Source organism: Anarhichas minor, unplaced genomic scaffold (assembly GCF_050575085.1).
Source record: "Anarhichas minor isolate MPS153535 unplaced genomic scaffold, ASM5057508v1 ptg000035l, whole genome shotgun sequence".
Classification (NCBI taxonomy): domain Eukaryota; kingdom Metazoa; phylum Chordata; class Actinopteri; order Perciformes; family Anarhichadidae; genus Anarhichas; species Anarhichas minor.
Genome location: NW_027466481.1, coordinates 1,138,816 through 1,165,532, shown reverse-complemented (window position 1 = coordinate 1,165,532; position 26,717 = coordinate 1,138,816). Strand labels below are relative to the sequence as shown.

General features: G+C 43.1%; 1 protein-coding gene across 4 annotated transcripts; it reads right to left on the bottom strand.

Moving 5' to 3' along the window:
* Nucleotides 1-206: 206 nt before the first annotated feature.
* gramd1a (GRAM domain containing 1A) lies at nt 207-24,849 on the bottom strand. Of its 4 annotated transcripts, none has more exons than XM_076106635.1 (20): nt 24,419-24,849; nt 22,082-23,195; nt 15,831-16,104; nt 14,597-14,617; nt 14,325-14,409; nt 14,025-14,128; nt 13,699-13,794; nt 13,304-13,384; nt 12,631-12,749; nt 12,066-12,375; nt 10,362-10,530; nt 9,152-9,298; nt 7,758-7,879; nt 6,861-7,003; nt 5,398-5,501; nt 4,529-4,762; nt 4,204-4,285; nt 2,895-3,002; nt 2,233-2,353; nt 207-2,099 (listed from the first exon to the last, which is right to left on the bottom strand). In XM_076106635.1, the coding sequence occupies exons 2-20, from the start codon at nt 22,549-22,551 to the stop codon at nt 1,992-1,994; spliced, it is 2,898 nt and encodes a 965-aa protein (XP_075962750.1). In that variant the 5' UTR covers nt 22,552-23,195; nt 24,419-24,849; the 3' UTR covers nt 207-1,991. The 4 variants fall into 4 exon arrangements, with proteins under 4 accessions (XP_075962750.1, XP_075962751.1, XP_075962752.1 ...); XM_076106636.1 differs by having other exon boundaries at nt 10,377-10,530; XM_076106637.1 differs by lacking the exon at nt 22,082-23,195.
* Nucleotides 24,850-26,717: the final 1,868 nt, after the last annotated feature.

Sequence of the window (26,717 nt, the reverse complement as noted above, 5' to 3'; positions counted from 1 at the left end):
TGAGAAATAAATCTCACCAGTTCCAGCTTTGTTCTTCTTCCTCTTCTTCGATATGAAACTGTAAGACTGTTTGATGGACAAAACAAGCTATTTAAAATTGGGCGTTGAGATATTATATTTTATATTCACAGATCTATTTTGGTCGGATAAATCGACCCACATCTTTTGGAGGTAAAGACACAGACTCAAAGATGAGCGAGGAGTCGTTTTATGTTTTAGAACTTTTCATTGTTCGCCATGGAGTGGTGTGCAATCAAATCTTTACAGTACATTATCATCCCGCCTCTCATCCATCCATCTCTCTCTCTCTCTCTCTCCCCCAGACACCCCGCCCCCTCCCCTCAATAAATATTACACCATTTTGTTACCCGCAATGGCCATGCACAGCGTGGCCCACATGCTTCTGTAGCCGCTATTTTCAGTGAAACAGAGGGAGAGAGAGTGAGAGTGGGTGAAGAGGAAGAGCACAGAGAGGACCAGTGGGGTTGAGTGATGAGAAGAGTAAAGAGTACAGATGGGTGAGATGTTTTCACATCTGGAAGATCGAGCGGACGGAGAGGACAAGCTGAAAATAAACGACAAAATAACAAAGATAGAAAATGAATCAAATAAAAATAAAAGACGAGGCGAGTCAAATTAATGTTACAAACACATAGAAACACAAAAAAAAAAAAAAAAAAAAACACAATACTGCAAAACGGATTCCCTTTGTCTTCACCTGGGCCTAACAGAATTCTGGTTGGTCCTTTTTGCTTCGAAGTGTCCGGCCCAGTGGGACAACGAAGCAGCCAACTGCTCGGGCTTCCACCCGATCAAGTCGACTGTTAATGTCTGGCTCTGACAGAAAGAGTGAGCGACCAAACGCGAAAGAGAAATCTGAAACTCAAGAAACGCTAATATGAAAATGTAACATCTGAAACACTGAGGACTCCTCATGACCACACGCACACATCAGTCAAGTCAAAACCTTCTCCGCTTGTTGTTGTTTCCTGCCTCTACACACATTCACACACAATTTGTCATTATTATTATTATTATTATATACTACTTTGTTTGAAACATTCAAAAAGTACTAGCATCACTATTGTCATTATTGCTGTGATCAGTAATGGTTGTAGCTCCTCTTGGTCCGTACTGTAACAGCAAATCAGAGCACAAAGTATCCACCCAATGACTTCTTAAGAGCAGGACGAGGACTTCAGATCAGAAGTCATTGCTAATAATAAATACTGTCGGTCCAGTCAGACGCAGCTTGTTGTCCTCACTAACAACCCAACACACTGATTTGAAAAAAAAAATAATAATTAAAACCCCACGAGAGGAGTGGGGTGGTGTTTTGAGATTCATCTTCAGATGTAGAATACATCAAAAAATAAAGCTGAAAAACTAAAGTGTCTGGTGTTGAAATGTTTCTCATCCCCACTTCGCGGAGGATTGGCGGCCTTTGATGGGGCTCAACGACGTAAAGAGCGAGAGAGGCGTCCGGCTCCCTCCAGCACTCCCCCCTCTCAGCAGGCGTTCACTATAGAGGAGGACCTCCCACTTTCCAGAATCACTGATCCCTGTGAAATTTTGCATGTCAGAAGAGGAACTGGAGTCTGTGATAGTCATAAAATGTGTGTGGTGGGGGGGTGGTGGCCATTTTGAAATGTCTCTTGAGGAGTGGATGGTCTGCGTCGGCCCACCAGTGGCCTGTTTCCATTCACTACATACAGGTGACTTGCAGCTGTACGTACATTATTGCTGTGGTCCTGATAGCTTCCAGTCTGAAGGAGTTCACTGGTTCTGGCTGAAGGCGAACGTCGCCATTTTCAAGTCAGTCAGGCGAGGAGCATTGTGGGTAAAGTCTTTTTCTTCGATTTGGAAATGAGGGAAAGAGCAAACTGTGTGCCGCTCCAAGTCGACCAGCCTCTCTCTTTTCAACTCTACCAGTCCACCAGGGTGTGTTCAGAAGTGGGAGACAGTCAGGTGGGAGGGGGAGGGGGGGGTGCTCAGGCCCCAGTCAGGGACTCTGATGGGGTAGCATCATCATCGGGGGGATCCCGCTGCACCTCTGGGACCACGATGCCTCGGTGGAGCTTTTCTAAAGACTGTTTCATCTGGGAGATAAACATGGGGGGGGGGGGGGGGGGGGGGGGGGAGAGAGAGCCGTTGGGTGAGATATACTGGATTAAATAATGCAGTGACAGCGGCATTTATACTTTTACACAAGTAAAACACACACACACACACCTGGTCCAGAAGGGTGACGGAGGACTGCAGGATCTGTTGCCACTTGCTGAGCTGAGCCTGGTGAAACTGCCTCTGAAGCTGTAAGACCTGAGCCCACTCTCCAGCTGTCTGGGGTAAAGGACTGAGGAGACGAGGAGAGGAAAACAAGAAGACAGGAGAAAGGAAGAGGCAAGGGAGTCAGTAGCGTAGTCATGGCTCTTTTACCAGAAATACCAGGTTTGTTTTTTACTTTTGGCTCCGTTCTTCAGCTGCTAAATGCTCCACATTGTTCACCAGCTTTGTTTTTTCTGATATTTGCCACCAAACATGTAACAGTGGGGTTTTTTCTGCCTTCAGAAAGTCAAAAAAACAACCTGACGAGAGCAGTGAGGGAACCAAAACTGGTGCGAACTGAAAAATGTAGCTTAAAGACGTGAAAACGCTGCGTAGAGCCGGGTGATAACTCTTTGAGGATTCATCATTAGAAGTGAGACCTTTCACATATCATCTATTGTTAAAATTGATAAAATATGAATTAGCCGTTCATCTGTTTACAAAAAGGCAAGAGAGGGTTTGTTGCTATACAATAACACTCTGAGGGATATCTCACACCTCAGATCCCACAAGAATAACTCCATACGCCCGTTAACAGAGCAACAGAGAGTCTATGTCTGTGTGTTCACCTGTCAGCAACAGAGTAGGAGTGCCATGTCTCCAGTGTATGGGCCGCTCTTTCCAGAGCGTACAGCTTGTAGAAGAGCAGCATGTTGAGCGCCACCAGCACCACCAGACTGACGGGGACAGAGAGAGAGAAGACAATCTTATAGTTCACCGACTGCTGTGAAACACGAAGACAACATCAGTGAGAAATCAACGGCAAAATGCCAAATACTGCCGACACAAAATGAGCACGCAAACATTTCAATTCAACCACAACCCAGCACTTATTCACAACACAATGTCATCTTATTACAGGAAAATTCCACCCCGACACAAACGTCAGTGTTGTTATTACTGTATATGTTGCATTCCTCGGCAGAATTGTATTTTGATTTCCTGTTTGTATCTGCTCAAATGTAGATGTCATGATGTAATAGTTCCAGTTAAACAGACCAGTTGCTACTGGAGACCAGACAGTGGTGTGTGTTGAGTAAAGGGTGTGATCCTGGTCCTGCTCTGCTGTCGGTCTCTCTATGTCCATGTTGAACCCTCGTCTGAAAACAAGCCTTCCAACACGAGTTGGTGCGTGTTGTTAGTCCCTTGGATGTTTGTGGCAAACAAATGCAGACTTAAAAACTCTTGTGAAACAAGGTTTTGCTTCATGTTCAGTGTCAGTGCACCGTAAGAGTGTCAAAGGGTGGATTTTTCCCGCGTCATTCACATAGTTCTCATTTATGCAGCCAGTGGCGTAAAAGCAAAGCCTCTCATACGAACCTGATACAGATCCTATTCACAAAAAGGAATCGCAGAAAGGAAGGAAAAAGAAGAAAAATAGCAAGAAAGGCATTGTGAGGCTGTTAGTATGCAGAAGATCGATATCCAATGTGTCTGAATGAGGGAGCATTCAGACGCGTATTGAACCAAGACAGCATAAAAGTCAATATAGTCAGACATTTACAATCAAACCGGAGATTTGATCAGGTAGGAACCCCGGGGGGGAAAGGATGTACAGTACTACTAAGGAGATGAACCACATGCGAGGACACACACATACACTTTTGTACTGACTTAGTACACTCAGAAAGTCCCTTTTTTTATACAAAAATGCTTAAAATAATCTCCATTTAGAAACGCTCATCTCCGTTATAAGTAGCTCATTGTGTGCGAGAGATTGCTCGTGAATAAGACGTATGAATAACATGATCAGTGTGCAGTAAAGACATAAAACATGCTGGAAACCACCTCGAGTCGACAGCCAGGAGGGAAGCCGAGGATTCAGAGAGGCTGCTGTTATTCACGGCCTCAACGGCACAAACACACACTTCAACTTACATGAAGCTGACGATGAGGAGGATGGTGGATATACTGTTGGGTCCTCCTCGTGAACGATCGCCCAGCTTAATATAGTGAGCACCTAAAAGAATAAAAAACAGGACACAGGTTTTTCAGTGATCAGTGTGTTTTCAATGTATATTTCTGAATATCATATCTTTGCGTCTGATATTGTTATGCAGCTCCAAACAGAACCACTAGAGTGCAGTAAGGCACAGAAGATGGATTCAGCGTTTTTGTTTTTGAGCGCATGAGCATCAACGTTGGTGGACAAGGATTGAAATCTGTTCAAAGCTGTTCAACGACTGTATCCTGGCCGACTTACTGGCTTCTCTCCGGTCCCTGTCCTCTCCGACTCCTCTGTCTCCTCGGTCTCCGGAGCCCATGCCTCCTCCTCCCTCCCTCTCTCTCTCCTTGTCGCCCTGCCGTCGAGAGCAGGTGCGTTTGCGGCGGCGCATGGCCGGTGGTGTCATGGCAGCGTCCGCGCCCGCTGCGTCGCCTGTGGCCACAATGGAAACCTCGGTCTGCAGCAGCGTCTCCAGCTTGCACACCTCGCTCTCTGCAAAGTAAGAAGACGGAGAAATTCAAATACAGAGGAAAGTAAGGTGGAGGGACAATAATACTGGCTGTCAAAACTTGTCAAGTGCAAAATGCTGCCACTAAATACTTGGTGACATTCTTCAATTTTCCTTTTTGAACAGACATTGCTTTAATTAAGTAATATTTTAGATAAGTTTATGTACGTGTGGCTACGTCGGCAAAGTTCTGTGTGAAAACGCATGTTAAAATCTACATAAAAAGTATGCATATGTATAGATATAGTTAGATATATAGATATAACAAAAAGCAGAACACATCTTTGAGTGGAGGGGGGCAAGCTATCGATACCAAACTCTCATTGTCCATTTATGTAGAAAAGAGAAGAGAGGAGAGACTCTCATTCGGGCAACACGAACATATTCAGTCTACGACGCACTCAAATGGACAATAGGTAGCGCGCTTATGATCCGCGCTCTGCAACGTGAAACTGTGCATTTGGCTTTCATGTCAAGCGTGTCCTGCTTACAGAGTTTCACTTTACTTTTGCGCAGTTGTTTACTAAAGGGAAGTCAGCCTGAATGGGTCGGTGTGGTTTCCACAAGCTGTGTGTGTGTATACAGATTTAAACGGGAGGAGGCGGAGCATGTGACTCACCCATGTGTCTGTAGTACTCCTCAATGCCGCTCCAGGTGTTCTTTTCAATCAATGCTTTCACCAGACTCCATGGCTGCTTCCTGTAGCAGATGTTTGAGGAAACTCTGGGCAAAGAGGAAAAGCAAACAACCCTCGTTTAAAACATATATAGACCAATCTCATGTGTTTACAAAGAAAAAAACTCACATATCTGACACTAAATCAGAGCTGTTCTATGTTAAAGATATCAAACATTTTCCATTTAAACAGGGCGCCTGTCAACAACCGGCGACTTGTGCAGGTGGTCGACACAAGTTCATGCAATTTTCATTTTTTAACGGCTCAATCGCCCTGACAATTCCATGTTTTTTTACACAAGCACTTCAGTAAACTAATTAGTAAAAGATATCATGTCTCTGCGTTCCAAAGAAAGCAATCAGAAAATATGCACAACACGGCAATGTCAGTTTAGAAAACGATGGAACTGTGTCGAGTCCTTGACGCGTTTTTGCCAGAATACTCTTCTGCTGGAGTTTTTAAGCACGAAAAGAAACATTTTGTTTATTTGCCTGCAACCGATGACCCTGACCTACTCAAAAGATACTTAAAAGATACTCAAAACTAAACAGAAAGTAATCTGTAGTTTATAAGTAGGAGACTAACAGAGGAGTGAAGGACAACAATCCAAAGGAAAGCAGTTGATGACAAAGAACAGGATTTCCTAAGCACAAATAGTTTGATGGTGGTATGTAACTAGTGTTACAATGGTAGCTTGTTGATTTATTAGGCAGAACTGAAAGAAATATTGGGAAAGAAACAGCTACTGATAAGCAGACAGCGAGACAATCAAAGCCCTTCCTTAAAAAAAAAAAAAAAATAGAACATGTCTTCCAGCCACATTGCATAATAGTCCATTGATGCTACTCTCAGTGGAGGAACTTCTGTGTCTGACTTCTCCGTTTCTTCCTCTGTGGTTGTTGAACGTCAGTTCAAAATGCTCAGAAAGATGCCCTTGCTCTTCGATCCTGACCTTGTGCTGGAAATAAGCTGATCTGGCATCAAGTCAAATACGGTGAAGCCAGTTATGTCCGCAGAAGTGAGAAAAGTAAAAGCGGCTCGGCAATAAAAGTGATGAATCTCTCTCTCTCTCTCTCTCTCTCTCTCAACCTATTCACTTCATACCCCACTGAAACCATTAGTTGAAGTAGTTGTATAAAAAAAAATAGATTGAAACTTTGGGTTTAAAGACGAATGTTTTTCATCATGAAACTTACAAAGAAAGTAAAGGAACTGTACCAACAGATGTTATAGTCTAGCATACATAAGCAAAGTGTCGACACTTCAGTAACAGGAGCTGTCATAAAATTGGCCTTTAAAGGAAATGCCGAGTGTGATTGTCACTTGTGGCTCTCCTGTTTTGGGTGAGAGTGAGCTAAAAAGTAAAGAAATCCCCTCCCACGATGATAAGACGAGAACAAACATACCTGAGCCGACTCTTGTGCTTGCTGATGGAGGTGAGGCAGTATCTGTGGACGGTGTAGAAGTAGTCCTGGTAGGGGATGCCTGAGGTGATCACCTCCGAGTCCACCACGAAGCATTCGCCCTTGGCGCTGTTTTTATGCAACGTCTGGAAGCAGGAAACAAAAGCGGAGGTGCACCGTTAATGCAATGCAAACGTATTGGTTTCCTCCGACGTGTCTGCTAGTTATGGCTTCTTTGACTGATAATTAGCTGCTGTAAAGGCACCAACGTGCTTCATCACAACGCTCCCCTCTCAAAGTGGCAATCTGACATTCACACCCACTTCACACTATGATTAGCCAGCTGCGTGGTCTCAAGCTCTCTCTCTCTCAAACAACTGCTTCCATCACTTTTCATGTGAACAATCAAATGCAGCACTATGAACGTCTTCCAGAAGAGACTGCATGAACATGTGCGCCATTATCCCCAAGCTGAAGCCTTTTCACGTCTCGCCGTCCTACGTAACCTGCAAAACTCCACAAGCTAACCTCCACACTGCCGAGTAGGAATTGTAATTAACTGTTAAGTTAAGACCTCTTATTTCTAAGGCAATTCAAAACTAATTGACATTCTTTGTATAATCCCTAGACAAGTGAACAGTGCTGTTAACAGTGAACTATTTGTGACAATCACGTCTGAAAAGCTCTGATCGCACGCGCAAAGTTACATAAAGTCAGAGGTGCATGATCAAGTGCTGCGACAACTTGCGGAGCCTTCGCACAAGATGCTCGGGTCGTGATTACGCCATTTTCTGGAACTCCAGTTAAAGCTAAATAAGTGTTTGTGTCTTAGTACTTTGCCTTTAGCAAAGCCTGTGTGCCAAAGGGCCGACTAATGATTGGTGTTTGTCAAGGACTGACCTGCGTCTCCACCACAGGGGCAGTCTTGGGGCCGAGGGGGTTGTTGAGGGCGATAGTGTAGCTAAGCACACGGCTGGTAGTCCCACTGCTGCTGTCATGCTGCCATTCACCCACCGATAGGTCTAAGAGAGAGAGAGAGAGAAAAGACACAGAGAACATGAGCGAGTCAAGAGAGAACAAGACACAAAAGATTTTTTTTTAAATAAGAGAGGACAAGAGAGGGAGAGAATTTGTGAATGAAAAGGAGAGAGACCAAGAGAATCACAGGGGTTGAAGGGAGAGAGTGAAAGAGAGAGAAAAAAAACCAGAGGGTCAATCCACACTCCTTCATAAAAAAAAGAAAGAAAGAAAGAAAGAAATGCCCCAATTAGAGCTGTACAATGTTCCAACTGGAGTAGGCCCCGGCCAAATCAACTCCACGGCTTCACCTCTGTCCTCATTTAAACTACTACAGAAAAAATCCAAAGTATACAGGGCATCTATGCAGAGATGAACTTAATTATCAGTCTATCAAATAAAATAAAAAATAGCCGTACACAGGTTATGAAAAAACAGAGGGGCAAAGGAGGGTGGTTAACACGGCGTGAACAGCTAGTGTGGCACCCTCATTAGTGGCACAATAGAGTGGGGTACACAATGTCTTTGAGGGGTGGGTGGTACTTCACTACATTTGCATTCATCAGCTGGACAGGGTAGCACAGCTGCTTCAGAAGAGCGATAAAAATACTTTCTAAAGGAAAGAAACATCATTAAAAACTGATGTAGAGGTATCTGCGTGAGAATTTGTCTTACTTTACTGCATAACTAAGATACTCGCAGTGCACCTGCAACTGAGTTTAATGGCAGAAAAATGTAAACTTAAGTGATCTGCTGCTGCTGCTTAATGGACAAGAACATTAAGCAGCAATTTTAGGTAAATCCTCTAACAAATAACAAGCATAAACTTCCAAAAGAATTATTGTATTTAGTACGGGACAGATTCCCCTACAGAGCAGTAAACCGCTCCGTGTTAATGTTTGAAAACACTTTCCTGCAACTATTGTGGAAGGAAGAAGAGGCGGACGAGTCCATTAAGCAGCAGAACAAAAACAAACACCGGGCCCCAACCGTCGCTGTGTCAACAGGAAAAACTGGCTCTATTGTGCTTAATGTTATGAAACAAGTTAATGCAAGTTCTGTGCTGGTTGCTGAAATATATGGAGCATCACATCATTTTGCTGAACACAGTTTCACAGCATGAGAAAAGAGCTCAGAGAAGCATAGCTTCAAAGATCCAATAAAAAGAAAAGTATACGTCTTCATGAAGAATCAATGGGAGTGTTGTAACCCAAGAGAAAATGGTGTACAAGCAGTTTATACCATCATATGTGAGTGTGTGTGTGTGTGTGAGCTACCAGTAAAGTGTCTCTGGGAGAAGAGGTGCTGGATGAAGTGGGTGTCAGCAGAGAAGAGCAGGTCGTGCAGCTTGTCTACACTCATGCGGAGTACATTGTTGATGTGCAGCCGCCCGCTCAGGTCAGCGCAGAACGACTCCACCTCACCTGAAAAATCAAGAAGAAAACAGAAGACTTCTATAATAAATATGCTCTCTGTGCTTAATATTAAACCTACAGGCAATCATACTACAATGTTGCCAGCTCGGAAGCAGTTTTAGGTTCATCATCTGCCAATCTGCCAAAGTAGCATGTGTAAAATTCCAAAAGAATAATTGTGTTGAGTTCAGGACAGATTCCCCCACAGAGCAGTAAATCACTCCGTGTTAATGTTTGAAAAATCTTCCCTGCAATTATTGTGGAAGGAAGAAGAGGTGGAAGCAACGAAGCAGAAAGAAACAAATCATTCACAGAGATCAGGAGGAAGGGAACATAATAGAACTATAAAAACCTTCAGCACATCGAGGTTAGTTCACAGTCAGATTAAAGCAACTTTTAATGAGCACAGTAAATCAAGAGGATAGAGATTGAAATAGTATAACAGCGTCTCCCATGAGAGTTTGTATGCCCTTAAAAGGCACAGTTCACCCTAAAACACATATTCTTCTTCTTACCTGTAGTGCATTCTCTCGAATATATTGAAACTAGATGGCTCAGCTTGTAGTGCTCAAAGCGCCCAAAAACTCAACAGCAATGTCTTATTAATCATGACCTGGTTACTCAAGATAATCCACAGACCTCGTTGAGCTAGCAGAATCGGGTATGGACGCACACTTCATCTGCTCGGTGATAAGGCTAGCGGGTGCAGTTTGGTAGAAATAAAATAGTTCCTACATGAAACAGGCAGATATCTCAAAGGCCGATATCTCCAGCACTCAGCAGACAACACCAAAACAATCTGGTTTGATAAATAGCACTACTACTATTTTTTGAATTTCGGGTGAACTGTCCGTTTAAGGTAGATTTTACCTTGTTTTTTAGCTTAGTTCAGAACTACTGACTGTTGTGTTTTCCCTGATTTAAAGTTCACTCAATTAAAAAAGTATTTAAATCATTAAAATGCAAAAAAAGAGAAGAAGTTACCATTAAAATATATGTATTCCATCTACTCTAATATTCCGATAAGTTACATTTTCTCATCACTTCTGGGTTCTTGCGGTCGTCTGTTCACCTAAACAACACTCACTCTCTTCCTGCGTGTCAGAGGAGTTGCTGGGGTCCGTGGGCAGTTCCTCGTCGTTGGTTATGTCCAATGACGAGAGGTTTCCCAGACTGGTGGTCGGCGGGGGCAGCATGTAATTGGCTGACTCGGACAGACTGTCCCCTCCCTCTTCCAGATTCTGATGCAGTGAGGGAAAAAAAAAAAAAACGCACGCCAGAGGATAGTTAGCAGGAGGTTTGTAGAGGAATCACCCCATTGTCGTATGACTTGAGCGGAGAGAGGCCTCAGCTGAGCCGACCTTGTGTTGACGCAGCCTGAACAGACATACCACTGCAGGCGCGCAATTAATCTGAAAGTGACACACAGTCAACACAGCACTCCATTTATTCACTTGAGCTTGGGCTTGATCTGTCCGTATCAAAACCAGCAACCACAGTAGCGGTTTCTGAGGAAGAACTGATTAGACTAGAACAACGACACAGTATTGCACATCTTTACTGCAATACATCCTGTATTTTTGGTCTGTTTATATTTCAGTTTTTAAATGATTTTATTTGTGTTTCTATGTTGGTATAATGCATTATTTTTGCCTTTTCTAAGCATTATCTCTGTGTTTCGAAAGGTGCTATATAAACAAACCTGCCATGTGCTAGATTATGTATTTTTGTAATAAAGCATCTGATTAGTATGTGTGATTTGAATTCTAATCTTTAAAGCAAAAATAATAATGACTATCACAGTTACAGACGGGGCAAGATTTGTATCAACACTTTACTAAGTCCCCAATCTTCTACAAGGGTCCTGTCAGTAGTGTTTCAAGTGTGAATAGTTAATGAAGCAGAAGTGTTCAGACCACTGAGCTCTATTAATACCAGCTTGTACTAGATATGTTAGCAAGTGTACAACTCTGATTAGTTCATCAAATACAACGTGAATCACAGCTGGCTAGAATCCATTATTTACTTACTATCACACGAGCGTTACACAAACAGAATACACAAGATCTATCGGCGGAACAATGATTGCTCTGCACAAAGTGTTGTTGTAGGTTTTGATTCTGTTTTGGCACCATAGGAAAAAAATGTTAGAATTTGCAAAGATGATAGCTGCTACACTATTAGTTTTGCGTCACAACAGTCCCGTAAATTGTGACATGAATAGTTACACTCTGGCTATTTAGTACTTGACCCACGTCTACTCCAGCTGAGACATCTAGTGCACACTGATCTGAGCTTTCGGTTTGTTGACGAGGTTTTATCTTTGGTTATGAGACGTGAAGCCAAAGAAGTTGGTGGAGTGGCGTGTGGATTCTACTTTTTTCAGTCCATCCCTGCCATGTAGCTAATATTAGCTAGTCAGCTGTCTGCAAACGCAAGGCTGGTGCCTTGAAACACAAATAGCAGGAGCAGACGAATCAGTAAGTGGACTTTATGCTCGGCCTGTGATGAATCTGATGATTAAAGTGGATGTCTCTCCTTTAAGCATTTGGTACCGACAGTCCACAGTCGTATGGGATAACCTGTATCTTTTGAAAATGCATGATGATGACAGCCTTGCAGGAGGTGCAGGTATTTCACTATTCTTATTTTGTACTATGAAGTAGTACAAAATAAGACATCTAATGAGATCAGACGACGCAAAACACTACATTGACAACTAGCTTTTGCTGTGCTGTATGCCGAAGTATGTGCGTGTGTCAAGAACACCACTCACAAAGGAGGCAGCAGCAGAGACCGGGGCCGAGGCAGAGATGTTGGTGGGAGTCGTGGATGGCAGCGAGCTGTGGGAGCTGGGCGGACTGGGTTCGAGGGGGTCAGAGCTGAGTCTGCGTCCAGATGACGAAGGCACCTCTATGGGCAGACAGGAGGCGGAGGAAGGGGGAGAGGAGCCCCCGAGGTGAGTAGCTGAGGGTGAGCTGACTAGACCAAAGGGCATCAGGAGAGAGGGAGAGCTGCCCGTAGAGATAACCGACACGGAGCTCAGGTCTAGTAGATCCGTCACCGACATGGACTCGTCTCCTGGCCTGGGGAACAGAGGGAGAGGAAGTGAGAGTGAGTGAGACAGAGACGCATACACAGAAAGCCTGTGAGACAAAGACACAGAGAAAAGGAACCACTTGTTTGGTTAAAGAGCAACTAATATTAGTTTGAACTTGGCTACGTAAAAACATCATATTGGAATTCTAAATTAAGTTGGTGTTCCCCTTAAGCATGCCTGCACACACACACAAACAATACAAAACTCTCCGATAAGCATGTAATTACACATGAACACTCACAGTAGGCCGTTCATGTGTTCGGTGGTGGGGGAGACATAGTCATCGTCTTCACTAGTGAGGCCCAGCTCAGTGCCGTAACACTGGTGTACGATGTGCCACAGCTCTTTGGGGGACAGTGACTGTAAAATAAACACAATATTTATATTCAGAAGTTGATCAGGATCAATAACTGATTACTGATGGGCGACATCCAACCAGTCAAGACTCAATATCAGAATAACAAGGGTCATGCATCACACAATATTTTAGAAACAATGACGTTAAAAGAGTCAATCAACATGTTGAGCTGCATGATGACAAATTGAAACATTCATATTAGCAAATAAGTTAAAGTTAACACCTCTGATTATAATCACAATATACTATTTGCGGTTTGTTCTTAGGCAGTGACTGAAGTGTTTTGTTTGACAGCCTTTTGCAGGACCACTAAGTCAATACCTTTCAGCTAGACGCCTGTGTCCATGTGCTTTCATGCTACGCCGCTGTGTTTCTGCACCAGCGCTGTCCAAATAAAAATGTCTTCATCCAAACGCAGCAAATAACAGTGATTTAAATCACTCTCCGAAGCCTGCGTTTGTGGCCGTCTCACTGCTTCTCGACACCCTGTTCTATTCTAAGATGGTAACTACTAGCCGTGTTAGAACAGGCAGGAAGGTGGGAGAGAAGATTGTACCTTGTCCAACAGGGCGTTCTGCCACAGACGGAAAATCATCATGAAGCTGCGATCCCTCGCTCCGAAAGATGTGAAGAAGTGCTGAGAGGGGGAATATCAGCGGGACAGGAAGGAAGAAAGAAAGAAAGAAGAAAAATGTGATTTGACTGCTGGTTTCCGTCTGTCGGGATGTTTGCTTTGTCAGTCAGTGGAGATAAAAGTTGAGTCAGCTCACTTCATACTGCTTCACTAGCAAAAAAGGGTAATTTACAGTAAACAATATCAACAGCTAACACGCCATGCTTTTGCAGCAGCAGTTAACTTTAATTGTAAAGGATAGAGAATGTGTTAAAGTCTTAAAGTCTTTGAAAATGGGCCAAAAGTCGGGCTCGATGTTATTTGTCCTGGAGGCCGACCTTCTCATTGTCAGTGCTGATCTGGATGGCGTTTGGGATGAGCTTGGCAGTCTTCTCCTTGGTCATAGAGGTCACGTCTTTCAGCAGGATAGTGATCTGGAACGAGGAGGAGGGAGATTTACTGTGTGTGTGTGTGTGTGTGTGTGTGTCTGTGTGCTACACTCTTATCTCACCAAATGGCCTGAGCGTATCTATATTGAACTGCAAACAAGTGCATTAAAACGACTTCTTATCTGATTGCAGGTGTGACATTAACCAGGCTTACCACAGGCTTTTTTGATCGATTGTGCGCGTGTGAATGTGTACACAGTGTGCGCATGTCTTACAGTGGTTTCCCAGCGAAAGATGTTACTGTAGAAACAGAGCCAATTCTCCGACAGATAGAGGCGGCCCTGAAGCAGTATGTCCTTCTGCAGAGCGCAAGAGTAGTCTGCGGAGAGAAACAGGAAAAGAAGAGGTCAATTAAAAAAGAAAGAGAGAGAAAAATCATTTCAACAATTCAGGAGGTTGATTTGTAAGTGAGGGGTTTGATAAGTATCTAATCTTCTTGGGTGTTTGGTGCCACACGTGTAGCTCGCTTTATCACATGAGCTCTGCACACACGCCAACATGCTTTTGACACTCACCCACTATAAGTCGCTCTGTGTCAGGAAGTTTCTTAAAGAGTTTACGAAAATCCTCGTTCCGCTGTTTGTACGTCGGACTGAGAACCTGAGGTTGAGAACGGGAAAGAGAAAGGAGAACATGGTATTCCACTTCACAACTAGCCTGTTACAAGCCTTGGGCTAGACTGGGATGTTTCGGTTAAATAGCTAACGGATAAACTGTGTTCTTCAATGCTTAACATTTTAACCGTGTGGTGAAAAAGTCCAATGAGAGGTTGTTAATGTATACTTACGTTGTACCAGCTCTGCATTTTCTGTAAAGAAAAGAACAGCATATTTAGTCGTGAACAGCGCTCACACTTCTCTGCAACAATACAAAAAAATAATGAGGAGAATCTATCGGCATACATCTGGTAAAGTAACGCACTTCGATATCTGTGTGCATGAGATCCTGCCACACCAGTCCCGAGGCTGAGCTTTTTTTTTTTATGTAACATTGAGGTATTGGAGGTTGGAGTTTTCAGCACTTCTCCATTTTAAAAAGGTATGTGTCACTGACCAGCTGTAACGAACAGTCGTTAGTATAATAACGAGTTCCTTTCACAACAATGGGCCTGAAACAAAAGAGATGCGAAACCTCCAACAGAACCCTCCGTCACACGGAACTACAAACACTAGAAGTCAATGTACAAAGAGCAAACACGCTGACATTGTAACAGCTCGAATGTCGAAAATGGAAGGTAAAGAAAATGCAAAACAAACATTTACATTCACTCAGCAGTGGAATGCCCCCCCACACCTCACCTAGAAACACTTGGTATTCAACTCTGTTGTTTTTAGGGGGAGATAGCAGGTTAAAGGTGTACGCACATAGAAGTGGTGTGCATCATCTGAAAGCTGGGAACCTGAAGAATAAGGTTCTAGTTCTATAAAACAATTAACTGATTCATTAAAATGAATTGTGAAAGTGTAAAAGCGCTTAGAACATTAACATAGAAGTACATGATGGCCAGTCTCCATTATGTGTCATAGGTTGTTGCAGCAATAATTGGGTTGACATTTGGAGATTTCTGCAAGAATTTGCATTGTTATTGGAAGCCATCCACCCTCTGAATGCTAAAGGTCTCTAGTTTGTAGTTTTAAAGTTTCATGCGGATGTGATTATCCCAGAGGTCACAACATCGTATTAAGTGACGTCAAGTCTTAAAAAAAAAAAAAAAAAAAGGAGGACTCATGGGGACCAACATCATCACACATGAATAGAAAGAGCCTCAGCTTTACAGTCATACCCACGTTATGCAATTCCAAGACAGAAATATTTAAATACACCATTTTAGAAAAGGCAAAAATACTTTAAACACATGTTTGGTTTCGTCATGTCATTGCTCACTGGGATCACATGAAAAAGATACGAGTCTTTTACTCGCACACATAAAGCTCACACAGCAATCCTACTGCATCTAAAGACCTCCTGGCAGCAGTTCAGCTCTCTCGACATATTACTTAGATCAGGGACGTTCTAGTTACCTTTGCATTGCGGCTGAAGTGGCGAGAAGCAAGCGGGTAGGCGGATGTGAGGGAGGAGGCCGAGGGTATGGAGGGCAGGGGGCTATCTGAACCTCCTCCTCCACCTCCTCCTCCGCCGCCGCCGCCACCTCCTCCGCCTCCTCCTCCCCCGCCGCCTCCTCCTCCGCTCTTCTCTCCTCCTCCCTCGCCCTCGCTGGCCCTGCCACCCCCGAGAACCCTGCGCCGCAGGGAGGGAGAGCTGCCGGGGGTGCTGCGTGGAGAGTTACTGGCCGTACTGGAGACAAAAAAAAGACACGGAGAGAGGGAGAAGTGAGGAAACTCTTTCATATTTTATTGCTCAATTTTGCTCTAATATCTTTAATGACATGCTATGAAGACAGGCTGCGGGCGTTTCCTATTTGACAATAGTGAGTCATCTCAAACTGCCTCCTGAAGACCAAAGAAATATGTTCAGCCAGTGTTATCAGCATAAATGATTTTGATTTTAAATGGTCTGACAATAAGCCTCGGGGACAAAGCGGCATCATTTCTCCTCATTGTTTACAGTCAAAATAAGAGTCGTCTTTGTCTCTCTACGTTTGCACATAATGTCCGACCTAAATGCAGTTTTCAAATACATCGTTTAAATATGCTGCCTCAATTTCAACGTTCAAGTAGCAGTTTTAAAAGTGTCTTAAGTGTTCAAACTAATATATTAACTTGTAAATTTACATTACTGGCAGTTTTCTGCTATCATTCCTTGCCAACAGTGTTGAAATATTTGTTTTCATATTCTTCATATCCACTATAACGATCTGTTCCTCTTGACTAAAGTAGGCGGATCGGTCCATTTTGTGAGACATCAATATTTATTTGGTTAAATTAGGTAAAAATTCAAACAAATGGCATTAACTCTGTCCCTGTAAACTTGGTCGCAGCTCACAGTGACAGGAACTGGAGTGGAAACAGAAATTAGTCAGAAATCATCATCACCTCCTGCGCAACACACCACTGATGGCAGGGACAAGAAACTGTGCCATTACGCCACGTTATCTATTAGAGAGATGTGGTAACGATAAGTGCAACACTCAGCCAGCAGTCGCTCTGGAAAGCAGAAGGCAGCCAGACTTGTGACCGCCCTGTCCGTTGGAATTTAACATGGATTAGTTGTTCAAATGAATTATCCATTTATGTTGTCGCATTATGACAACATCACAAACATCTTCCTCCATGTTCTTGCAGCGCAACAATGATGTTTTTAATTAACAGATTTGAAACAACCTCTTATTTGTGTTGTAAACAAGCAAAAATCCAGACTAGGATACACGGACAGGGTATCCATCGACCTGGCTGCCTTCTGCTTACAACAGGACTCCTCACTGAGTGTTGCACTAATTGTTATCCTGTCTCTCTAATTGATAACAAAGTATCGAACAGGTTCCCCGGCATCACATCACGTGTTTCCACGCAATGATGAGTTCGAATCCCGTTAAAAACATTTTTTTTTTTTTTAACTGTTAAATGTGCTAAAGGGTTCTTCTAAGTGACACGTGTTTACCCAAAATACGATTCTGTGTTTTTAGCAAGTTCATTACTTCAGAAGGGCAACTTCTAACTAACAATGTCGCGTGTTGTTTATGTTTTAACACATAAACAACACGTTTCCCACTCCAACAATCAAAATCCGGTACGTTTTGACCATAGATTGTGTACGGGAAGGTTTTGACACCGAAACACCGGCTATACCCAAAAACAATCCAGTCCAGCACACTCGATGACCGGACACAACACGTGACAAACGCGGTCCATTTAGGAAGCACTGTTGTGCATGGGTGGAGGGTCTGCCGCGGTCAGTGTGACCAAAACGAGAACCGATAGCACGAACACAAACACACGGCTAGCAATCAGTTAATACAAGCTCATGCCAGCCCGCGGCTGCACACCTGTGCTTTTTGCATAAAACTATGTGCGACCCACCCGTGCGATCAGACGGATTTGCAAACGCTGTGACCACATCCAAACGTACCACGAGCAGGCTGTATGACGAGCAGACGGACCACCGCATAGCACAATGCTACCATCACACTACAGGAGACTGTTTAAGTCACTTACTCGAACATGTCGTGAGGCGATCCAAATGATATCCACAAAAACACACCACACGCGCGCGTTGCTGTCAACTATTGTATCAATATGGTGATCCTGGTGTCTGTGTCTGTGTGTGCGCGCGGCTAAAGCAAGCCCGACGCTACAGGGGTGTATGTCCGCTCTTTCTGCCTTGTTTTCTTCGCTTATCGTCGGGGTAGAAAAGCGCCCATTCGTCCACCGTCCCGCGGTCGGATATTAATTTCTCATTGTCGCTGACGGGCCCCCCTGCACCTCGCAGCCAGGTACCGGACGTACCGCGGCTACCCCTATGCCGTTAGCAGGACCCGATAACGGGCTGCAGTCTCTGCGTCCATCCGTAATCCTTTGCAACAAGGGAGAGGGTGGAGGGGAGGAGGAGGCAGGAGGGAGGAGGGAGGAGGCGGCTCCATGCGTGTGAGTGAGGCCTTGCTGTGAGGTGGAGCTGAACCGATAAGGATGATAAGGCAGAGTCCAAACTGAGAGGTTTTATCTGAGTTCGGAGGGACCAGTACTTCACAGACAAGATGTCACGAGAACATTTACCAACACTGTTATCTTTGCAATGAATGCCTTGGTCATTATTGAAGCTATTCTATCCTAATCTCAATCTATATGTTCCAAACAATCTGAATATGTAAAACATAAAAAGGGATGTTATTAAATTGCTAATCATTTCTGATAAATACCTTTATACTATCAAATAGAGGCCCTTAAGTGAAAAAGAAAACACGACTAGCATCGTAAAAATAAGTAACTAGAGACCATGGCGGCCTGTTGTGAATCCACCTGGACGAAGCCCAGAGCTCACGCAATCCCTTAACCCTCAATCTCTCCGTCCATCCCTCTGGATTAGAGTCCACATCATAATCCAGGCTGGGCTGAGCCAGGCCGACATCTCTACCATTCAGGCTCCCTCTGTGTAATCTGTTTTTCTGAGGTTCACCAAAGGCCCATAATAATGTCAAGAGTTTACTGGGCTGGGTGGACACTGAGAAATGGGCAAGAAAGAGACTGAACGCAGCTGGGAAGAATGGCTGAAAAAAAAGTGACAGGAAGTGGGTATAAAGATATAAAAGGTGTTGCTCTTATGCCGTTTCCTTCCTGCCAACAGAATGTCTCTTATTTCAACAGAGCAAGAAAACAGCTCTATATCTTGATTTGGGCTAATTTAGGAGATTGTAGCTTCTTCTTGCACACACATGGTGCAAAATCCAAAGAGCCTCGGGTACGCACACTATCCAATATATATACTGTATATATGTAAAACAAACTAGTGGATAAGACTATAAAAGTTGATCACTGAAAACGGGTTCAAAGTAAATAAAGGAAATGAGACACTAGCCAGCAACAGTGGAAGAAACTCCGGCCGAAAAATGGATCAATAATTATGGAGTGAATGTAAACAAGAATACGTAATCCACATGGATACAGTGTGGCAGAAAGACAAAGAGGTCACAAATACAATCAATCACAATCAGTCAACCGGTCACTGAGTTGTTGATGTGGCTGTGCTAAACATCCATGGCAATTATGTCATAGTTTGTCTCTCAGTGTGTCTACATCTTTGTAGTTTTGAAATAAAGACACCGGCTCCAGGCTTATTGTGACAATTTCACATGTTTACATCAAAGTAAAATGAATAAAGTCTCTGCATGCATATAGTGGAGTTAGCCTTTCAGCTGTACTGTATATAGACAATGAATCTGTGCTAGTTAAGCATAGCAAGTGAAGGCAGCTTTACCTTAGCGAGTCTGGTAACTGATGCATTCAAAGGGCAATAGAAAGTACAAATGTATTTGTATTTCAACCCAAACTTTCAAACACTGGGATCAAATAGTGCAGACATTTAGAAACTGCGCAGATTCCATCAGAAACAGTTATGCCTTTATTAACAATGTTCCATCTAGAAAACTATTTTGATATTAACTTCGTAGATAGTTTAAAAGATTTAGTCGTAAAAAACAGACATAGAGACCTGAACCGTTTCATCAATGTAGCAGATTTGTCACTTCTGGCCAGAGATGTCCTCAAATAAAATCGCTCAATTGCTTAAGGTGGAAACTGACAAGATACAACTAAATACAACCTTGAACACCACAACATTTGTTGAGGAGCTACAGCCACTCAAGCTCAGCTACTTGGATCTTTTGTCTGAACACCATCACTGACATCTCCACTGAGTAGGGCCTACTAGACGCTCACTCTGCATGAAGACTGAGACAAGTCTGTGCACTTGTCTGTTTAAGGAGCCTTCATAGCGGGCCTGGCTTTAGGGCATGATCGGGATAAACTGCAGCATATTGGCTCTGTTCAGACGTGTTCACCTCTCTGACTAACATAACAGTCTGAATAGTCAAGACGTCCTCCTGTACTCAATATCAAACATACTTGAACATGATCATACGCTGTGAGCCGTTGCATTAAGTTTAATAACACTTTGTCCCCACTGACAAGATGAAAGTAGAGTGTGAATATTGCCCCGACACAAATCAAAGATGAGAAGATCCAATGGTTTCTGTTTCACAATTAATCTCCAATGCATCTCGAGTGGCCTTTGTTTCAGCTCCACACAGCTGATTTTATCTGAAAGAAACTTTCCACTGTTGAGTAAGAAAAATAAACATTTGCAATAAGACTGTAGGGGCAGTTAAGCGCCTCCTCTTTGGGGAAGACGTTACAGACGTGTCCAGGTTGTTTGGAAAATGCAAATCAATCTTCTGCGTCTTGGGGAGCTTGCTCTACAGACATGTCAAAGTCCTCAATGTGTTTATCTTGCAGTCATAAGTTTGAATTTAAAGTTGTTCTGAAGTTAGAGTTGAAAACACAGGATTGGATGATCAAAGATTAATTTTAGTGCTAAATGTAAATGGGGGTATTTCTTTATTTTGTGGCTAATCTGATTTTTTTTGTCTTTTATATAATATATATTTTTTATGGTTTACATAACCCTTGGCACTTCTTTGCTTGGGTGTTACTCCAAAAAGGCATATTAAAAATGTACCACACATCGTTTAACCCTAAATCTGTCCATAGCTTTGTATATTTCACTTTAAAAAGACTGTCAAACAATCATTTGAGGAGTCACAGCTAGGATATTAAGCTTCATTAATATTCAGCAAAACAGTATAACTGGGTCAATAAAATGATGTGTAAATAAAGAGGACAAGGGCACAGCTGTTCACATGGAGCACAAGGGGAGAATCACCCTCTGCTTGCCCTCTGCAGTGGGGCCCAGAACAGCATCTGATTGGACTCACATGACATCATCAGATTAAGAGCCCACTCCTATTGGCTGCAGGTGATGTCATGCTTCAGAAGAAGAATAAATGGCGCATGAACCCCGCCTCTAGCTCCTTATGACTGATCCAGCTCTATTTTTTTTTTCCTCACTGCCACAACAGCAGTCTGACTTTCTTTGTGTACAGTTTATATAACATTGCTGTTTTGCAATTTTTAATAAGGCAATCTTTCTTGAAAGCTAACACTGTTCTTTTAAAATACTAATTGCAGGGCATATGAAGTATGTATATTTTCTACAGGGTAGCAAGGACATTTCTAGCTCATCATTGAAATTCAACCAGTGTTAACCTCACTTCTTATCTGTCGTCATAGAGCACCATAAATCAACTCAAGTCGGGATTTTAACATTGTAATCTGTCCTCACTAGTTCTAGCCATTAGCTAATTAACTCCACCCTGCTCCAAAATAGTTGACCTCATGTAGCATTTAAAAAAAAAAAAAAGTCGACCAAGCGTAAATCTGTCAGATGTAAGGCCTTTTAACTCTCCACCAACGTGCACAAATGAGCGGCTCCTCACTCCAGTCAGTCACTGCAGCCAGATCTGCTCTCAGAGGGCCTGAATGCAAATTGGCTGAGGTTGTGCAGAGCTACAAGCGTAGAATACCCATGAGACCGGCGAGCATATAGTGCTGAGGGAGTGGTTGCTCTGTTCTGAGCCACTGAACCCCGATGTGTGGTGCTGTAAGATAAGACCATCCTCAAAGAGAGAATCGTCAACCAAATGAATGAAGGTTAAAAAAAAAACACATTGGGGCTTCATGAACAAATGCTGCACACGAGTGCTACATTTCATTTTTGATTTCATTAACTGGCTGGTTATTGGAGATGAATCCAGCACACTAACCTGCAGCTCTCCCAGTCGGAGTCTCTGCTGAGCAGGCTCCTGAAGGACCAACGGGAGCGCCGGCTGGGAGAGGGACTACGAGACCAGGAGCGTGACGGTGGCAGGAGGAGGTCCTGTGAAGGGGTTTCCTGACCTTGCTCTTCCCCCTCTACCTGACTGGCCACAGAGTTGGAGGGCGAGGGGCTCCGATGTTGAATGGCAGCCTTCGCCGGAGTCTCCTCTATTACAATTTGAGGCATTTTACCCCATTGCCGCTTAGGAGTGCAGCCTTGCTCCTCCTCGTTTCGTTTCTTGGCACGGGTCCTGCTGCGGTGGGATCGACTGTGGCGACTAGAGCGTGGCGGTCTGGGGCTCGGTGAGCGAGACCAGGACTCTGTATCCGAGGACGGGGGCAGGATAGTCAGCGTTGGGACGGGAATGGGCTGAGTTGAAGTGATGCGCTCTGGGGCCACGGGAGAGGACATAGTCATCTTCAGAGCTTAAATGTATCTTTCAGTCAAGTCAAGGGCACAAACTAAGGGTTTGTTGCATCTTGAGAGTTGAGACTGAACCACGACGGACCGAGATGGCCCAATCATGCTTTCGTTTGATACATTTTAGAAACAGGATGGGTAAACGTATCAAAAACTCCCTTCGGACAAATCAGCTTTGCCATTTTAAGTAACGCTAACCATGAGTTAAGATGATTTCGATAATATTTCCTGTGAACTCAAAAAAGTGTCTTTCCATCAGGCAAGTAAAATCCCCCAAAAGTGGTTAAACCACAGAGCAGTTCACAGATGTAGGTGTTCCTTTACGATCAAAAATGAGGCAACAGGAAGCTGGGAGGTAGTCCCACAATTTCACAGGCCTTTGTGTTCATTAGGCAATCCTTTTCCAGTTGTCCAGACTCTGTGCATGCTGACCACAGAGTGACTAAAATGCTCTATCATCCATTTCTGTGTCAAGTTTACGGGCTTCACACCTTCCTCTGTCCAGTGTCACTCTCTGTCTTCGGTACTCCTCCCCTCTCCTCCCTTTGGCAGACTTCAAGCTTTCATTTGCATAACCATGCTCATCTTTGCAAGAGTTGAAGTCTCAGACAAAAGACAGATCTGTGTCAGGAAGTAGCTACCTGAGGAGTGACAAGAGCAGAAACTTTGCATTCAACCATACACCCGACTACTACTTTTCTTTTATTCTCAAACTATAAATTGTTTTACTTTCCAACTGAAACAAATGACTGCGAGACTAGGGCTATTTCTGTCTGGTCTTTGATACTGTACGCTCTGCCAGTTCTGGGAATATGAGGTATCATATGATGATGATGTATGTAATGAAATATTGTTCCCGTTAGAGGGCAGATCAATAGGATTTATTTATGGTGGGGTAGGTTGTGTTACATGTATACTTTTACCTAGGTTTGGGGAATTTAAATTACTTCAGCTCCATATTTCAAACTTTTCTCCCTTCACGTAACTCAGAAACAGCCTAAACTGGTTGGAAAGGACACCATCCCACTGCATTTATCACCAAGAGAAATCTAAACCCACGTCCCTGCAAGGAAAGCCCATAAAGATCAGACCCGTGGCAAAAAAAAAAAGCAGGTGCTCTACATAAATGCCAGAGTTTTCAAACCACACAATATCCCACAGCCACTGTCAAACACTGGAGCAGACATGAACAACACCTTTTGAAAATACATATTTCATACAGCCAATAAAAACGTCGAATTGCCACTATATCAAGGCCATAACTATGTAAACACACTGCAGATGCGTCCTCCAACAGGGAAGGGAGGTGAGGGTGTGTGTGTGTCACGCCATTGTTTGCCATCAAAGCAGACACTTCCAAGGCAAGGACCCAAGCACGTCTGAGAGTATTTGCTGTGATCTGTTTGAACAAGACAAATCTTGGCACCGACTTGTTTGTCCAGAGTAATCCACCATAATCCCCCAGCATGGTCTTTACTCTTTGGTACAAACAAGCCTGATCTTTTTTTGCCATAAAACACAGGCCACGTTAAAAAGGTATTATCGCACACAATCTCACACGGACCCACAGCCATTTCAGACGCGGGACGCTACGGTACAAAACCAGCAAATACAAGTTGCAGCGTGTGAAGCAAGTATTCAGGAACAGCTGTTCCTGTGATATCGGGTCTACTATTCAAAAGTGTTGTTGATCTGTGAATGATCTGCAACAACTGATATCTGTTTTCCTGCGCAGTTCAACGGATTGTGTGCAGTTTAACACACGAGGACAAAAGGCTTGCAGAACCGGGTTTCATATATATATTTATATGGCACAGAAAAAGAAACAACTTTTAGCAGTGGAGACAGAAGTTGGCTCTCCTACCTCCCATTGGATGAGTTTCCTCCGTTTCGGTTATCTTGCTCGGCCTCGAAAACAAGCCGAGCGACGGTGCGGGAGGCAATGTTAAAATCCACTTTTTCACAGGAACACATCAACATTCTTTGTTGCGTAAAAAAAGCATCTGTCGGCTGCAGCTAACGGTTAGCCTTCAGCCAGCTAACGCTAAACACAACCAAAGTGTAGCGGACGTTAGCCCCGACCTCCGAAGGCCGACAGCTCACTAAAGATGGCTAGCAGGCTTTAACTGCCAGCACATAAAATACTCCGCCGATGTCTTCCATTTCCTCTTTTAAAACCCACTGCGATATAAAACACTGTTATCAAACAAAATATAAAGCTAACGACCACAGTTAGCTTAGCAGTAACAGCGTGCTAACTTGGTTTTAAAGTAACACAATACTTTTTTTGTCGAAAAGTGAAAAGGAACGGCAATCAGTCGGCTTATTAACTTAGTACGTGTGGGGGGTACAATCAGCTTTATTAAAAAAAAAACATTAACCCTGCAACGAATTTCTAATAATACATAAAGCCGCCGACTTTTCAAATAGTGGCATTTTAAAATGTATGAAAGTAAAGCCATTATTATGTAATCAAATATACACAGCCACCAGCAAAAGAAGACGACCACCCCTCCAACCAACTTTATGGTACAGTCCGGGAAAATAACTGTCCAGAGGATGTTGCGAAAGAAGAAGACGAGTCAGTGTGTTGACATCAAACAAACTCACACCATTGGACATGTGTTTTATCCTTCAACAACTATAACCTCCCGATTAAGTTAAAACAAATCATCCACGTTGTAGGCGTGAATTGGGCCTGTTGTCACATGTCGCAGAGATACACATGAAGCGGTCCCATGCCAGTAATCGGATTTTTATATAATAAACATGATGTCACCTTAACGGGTTTTCTCAGTAACCTACATAATAAACAGTTTAAACTTAATGTCTGAGTTTATTTGAAGGGAGCTGTTATGTGACCGAAATCAATGGGCATACCGATTGCGACCCCTTGTGTCTAACACGGTCCCGTGCAGTCATTGGGATATTTGTAACCTGATAACTTGCCTCATCATTACCTCACTACATTGCTTTAACACTTTAGTTGAGGATTGTGAGTCCCTATAAAGCAGATATTCTCTTTTTTTTAGGAGCAACAAAAACGGCAGTGTGGTATAGTGTGTGTGGCATATAAGCATATTCATCTCACCTCTCGCCTCCTGCAGTAGCATCGCTTCATATGGTGTCATGGACTATTATTGTTAGGATGCAGCCTGTAAGAGATTGGATATCCTCTCCTCCAGGACACATACAGTAACCAGGGCCAATGACAATTCACCTTGTCTGAAGCTGAAAACAAAAGAACATACATTGACAAGACTTTTTCAAATGAACTCTGAGATTTTAACATACTGGTGCAAATGGGTTTAAAATCCACCCATAGATTATACAGATGAACTGAAATGTGAAAGTGAACATGGTCGATTTTAGGCTGATTCTTTTTATTATTGATTAATTGTTCAATTCATTTTCCAGAGTTATTGAGAAAGTAATAGTACGTTTTCCCTTTTAAAATAATGTGTGTTAACGATGAAAAATGCCCAAAGTGACATCTTCAAATTATTTGTTTTGTCTGACCAATAATCCAAAACCCAAAGATATTCTGCTTTTTATCACATAGCAACACAAATCTATTTCTAAGCCGCAGCTTAGATTTGTGTTGATCAGCTAATTGATTAATTGACAAATTATTTCAGCTCTCGTGGATTGAAAATAATGCTTGCAGTTTTAGTGTACTGCAGGCACTACTTCAACTTTATCAAATTCTGGTGCTTAAACGCCATCCTGTGTAACCACTTGTTTCAGTCTGATTTGCATAATGCTGAGAGGCTGCGCACTCAATGTACCAGACTTTTAAAAGAAATACACATTATGGCAGAAATCCTCATATTTTAACAACTAAACTTTAGAAGCTATTGAACAGAGAAATGTACAGCCCTGATAGAAATAAAGTCAGAGTTACCATCAACATTTTTAAAGGTATAAATAGTATTTAAGTAATAACATATATCCTGAAATGCTATTGTTGTAATGTAATTGCCTTTACCTGTCTGTCAATTTTGCTTTTCAGCCAGCAGTTTGCCTCTGGATCCTTTCAAATCGATGGCAGAGCATCACAATGACTTAGCAATTTCAAATTCTCCATAGGTTCACCAGGCATCCTCTGTCTACTCACTCAGTGTGACCGACTCCTGCAATCAACACGTCACCGTCTCAGAGAA

Excerpts from the sequence above, each read along its gene's own strand:
- gramd1a (XM_076106635.1), bottom strand. The coding sequence starts at position 22,551 with ATGACTATGTCCTCTCCCGTGGCCCCAGAGCGCATCACTTCAACTCAG. Across the intron at positions 3,003-4,203 it reads CTCCTCATCGTCAGCTTCAT|TCTGGTGGTGCTGGTGGCGC; the intron begins GTAAGTTGAAGT and ends TGTCCCCGTCAG. Across the intron at positions 2,100-2,232 it reads CCGTCACCCTTCTGGACCAG|ATGAAACAGTCTTTAGAAAA; the intron begins GTGTGTGTGTGT and ends TTTATCTCCCAG.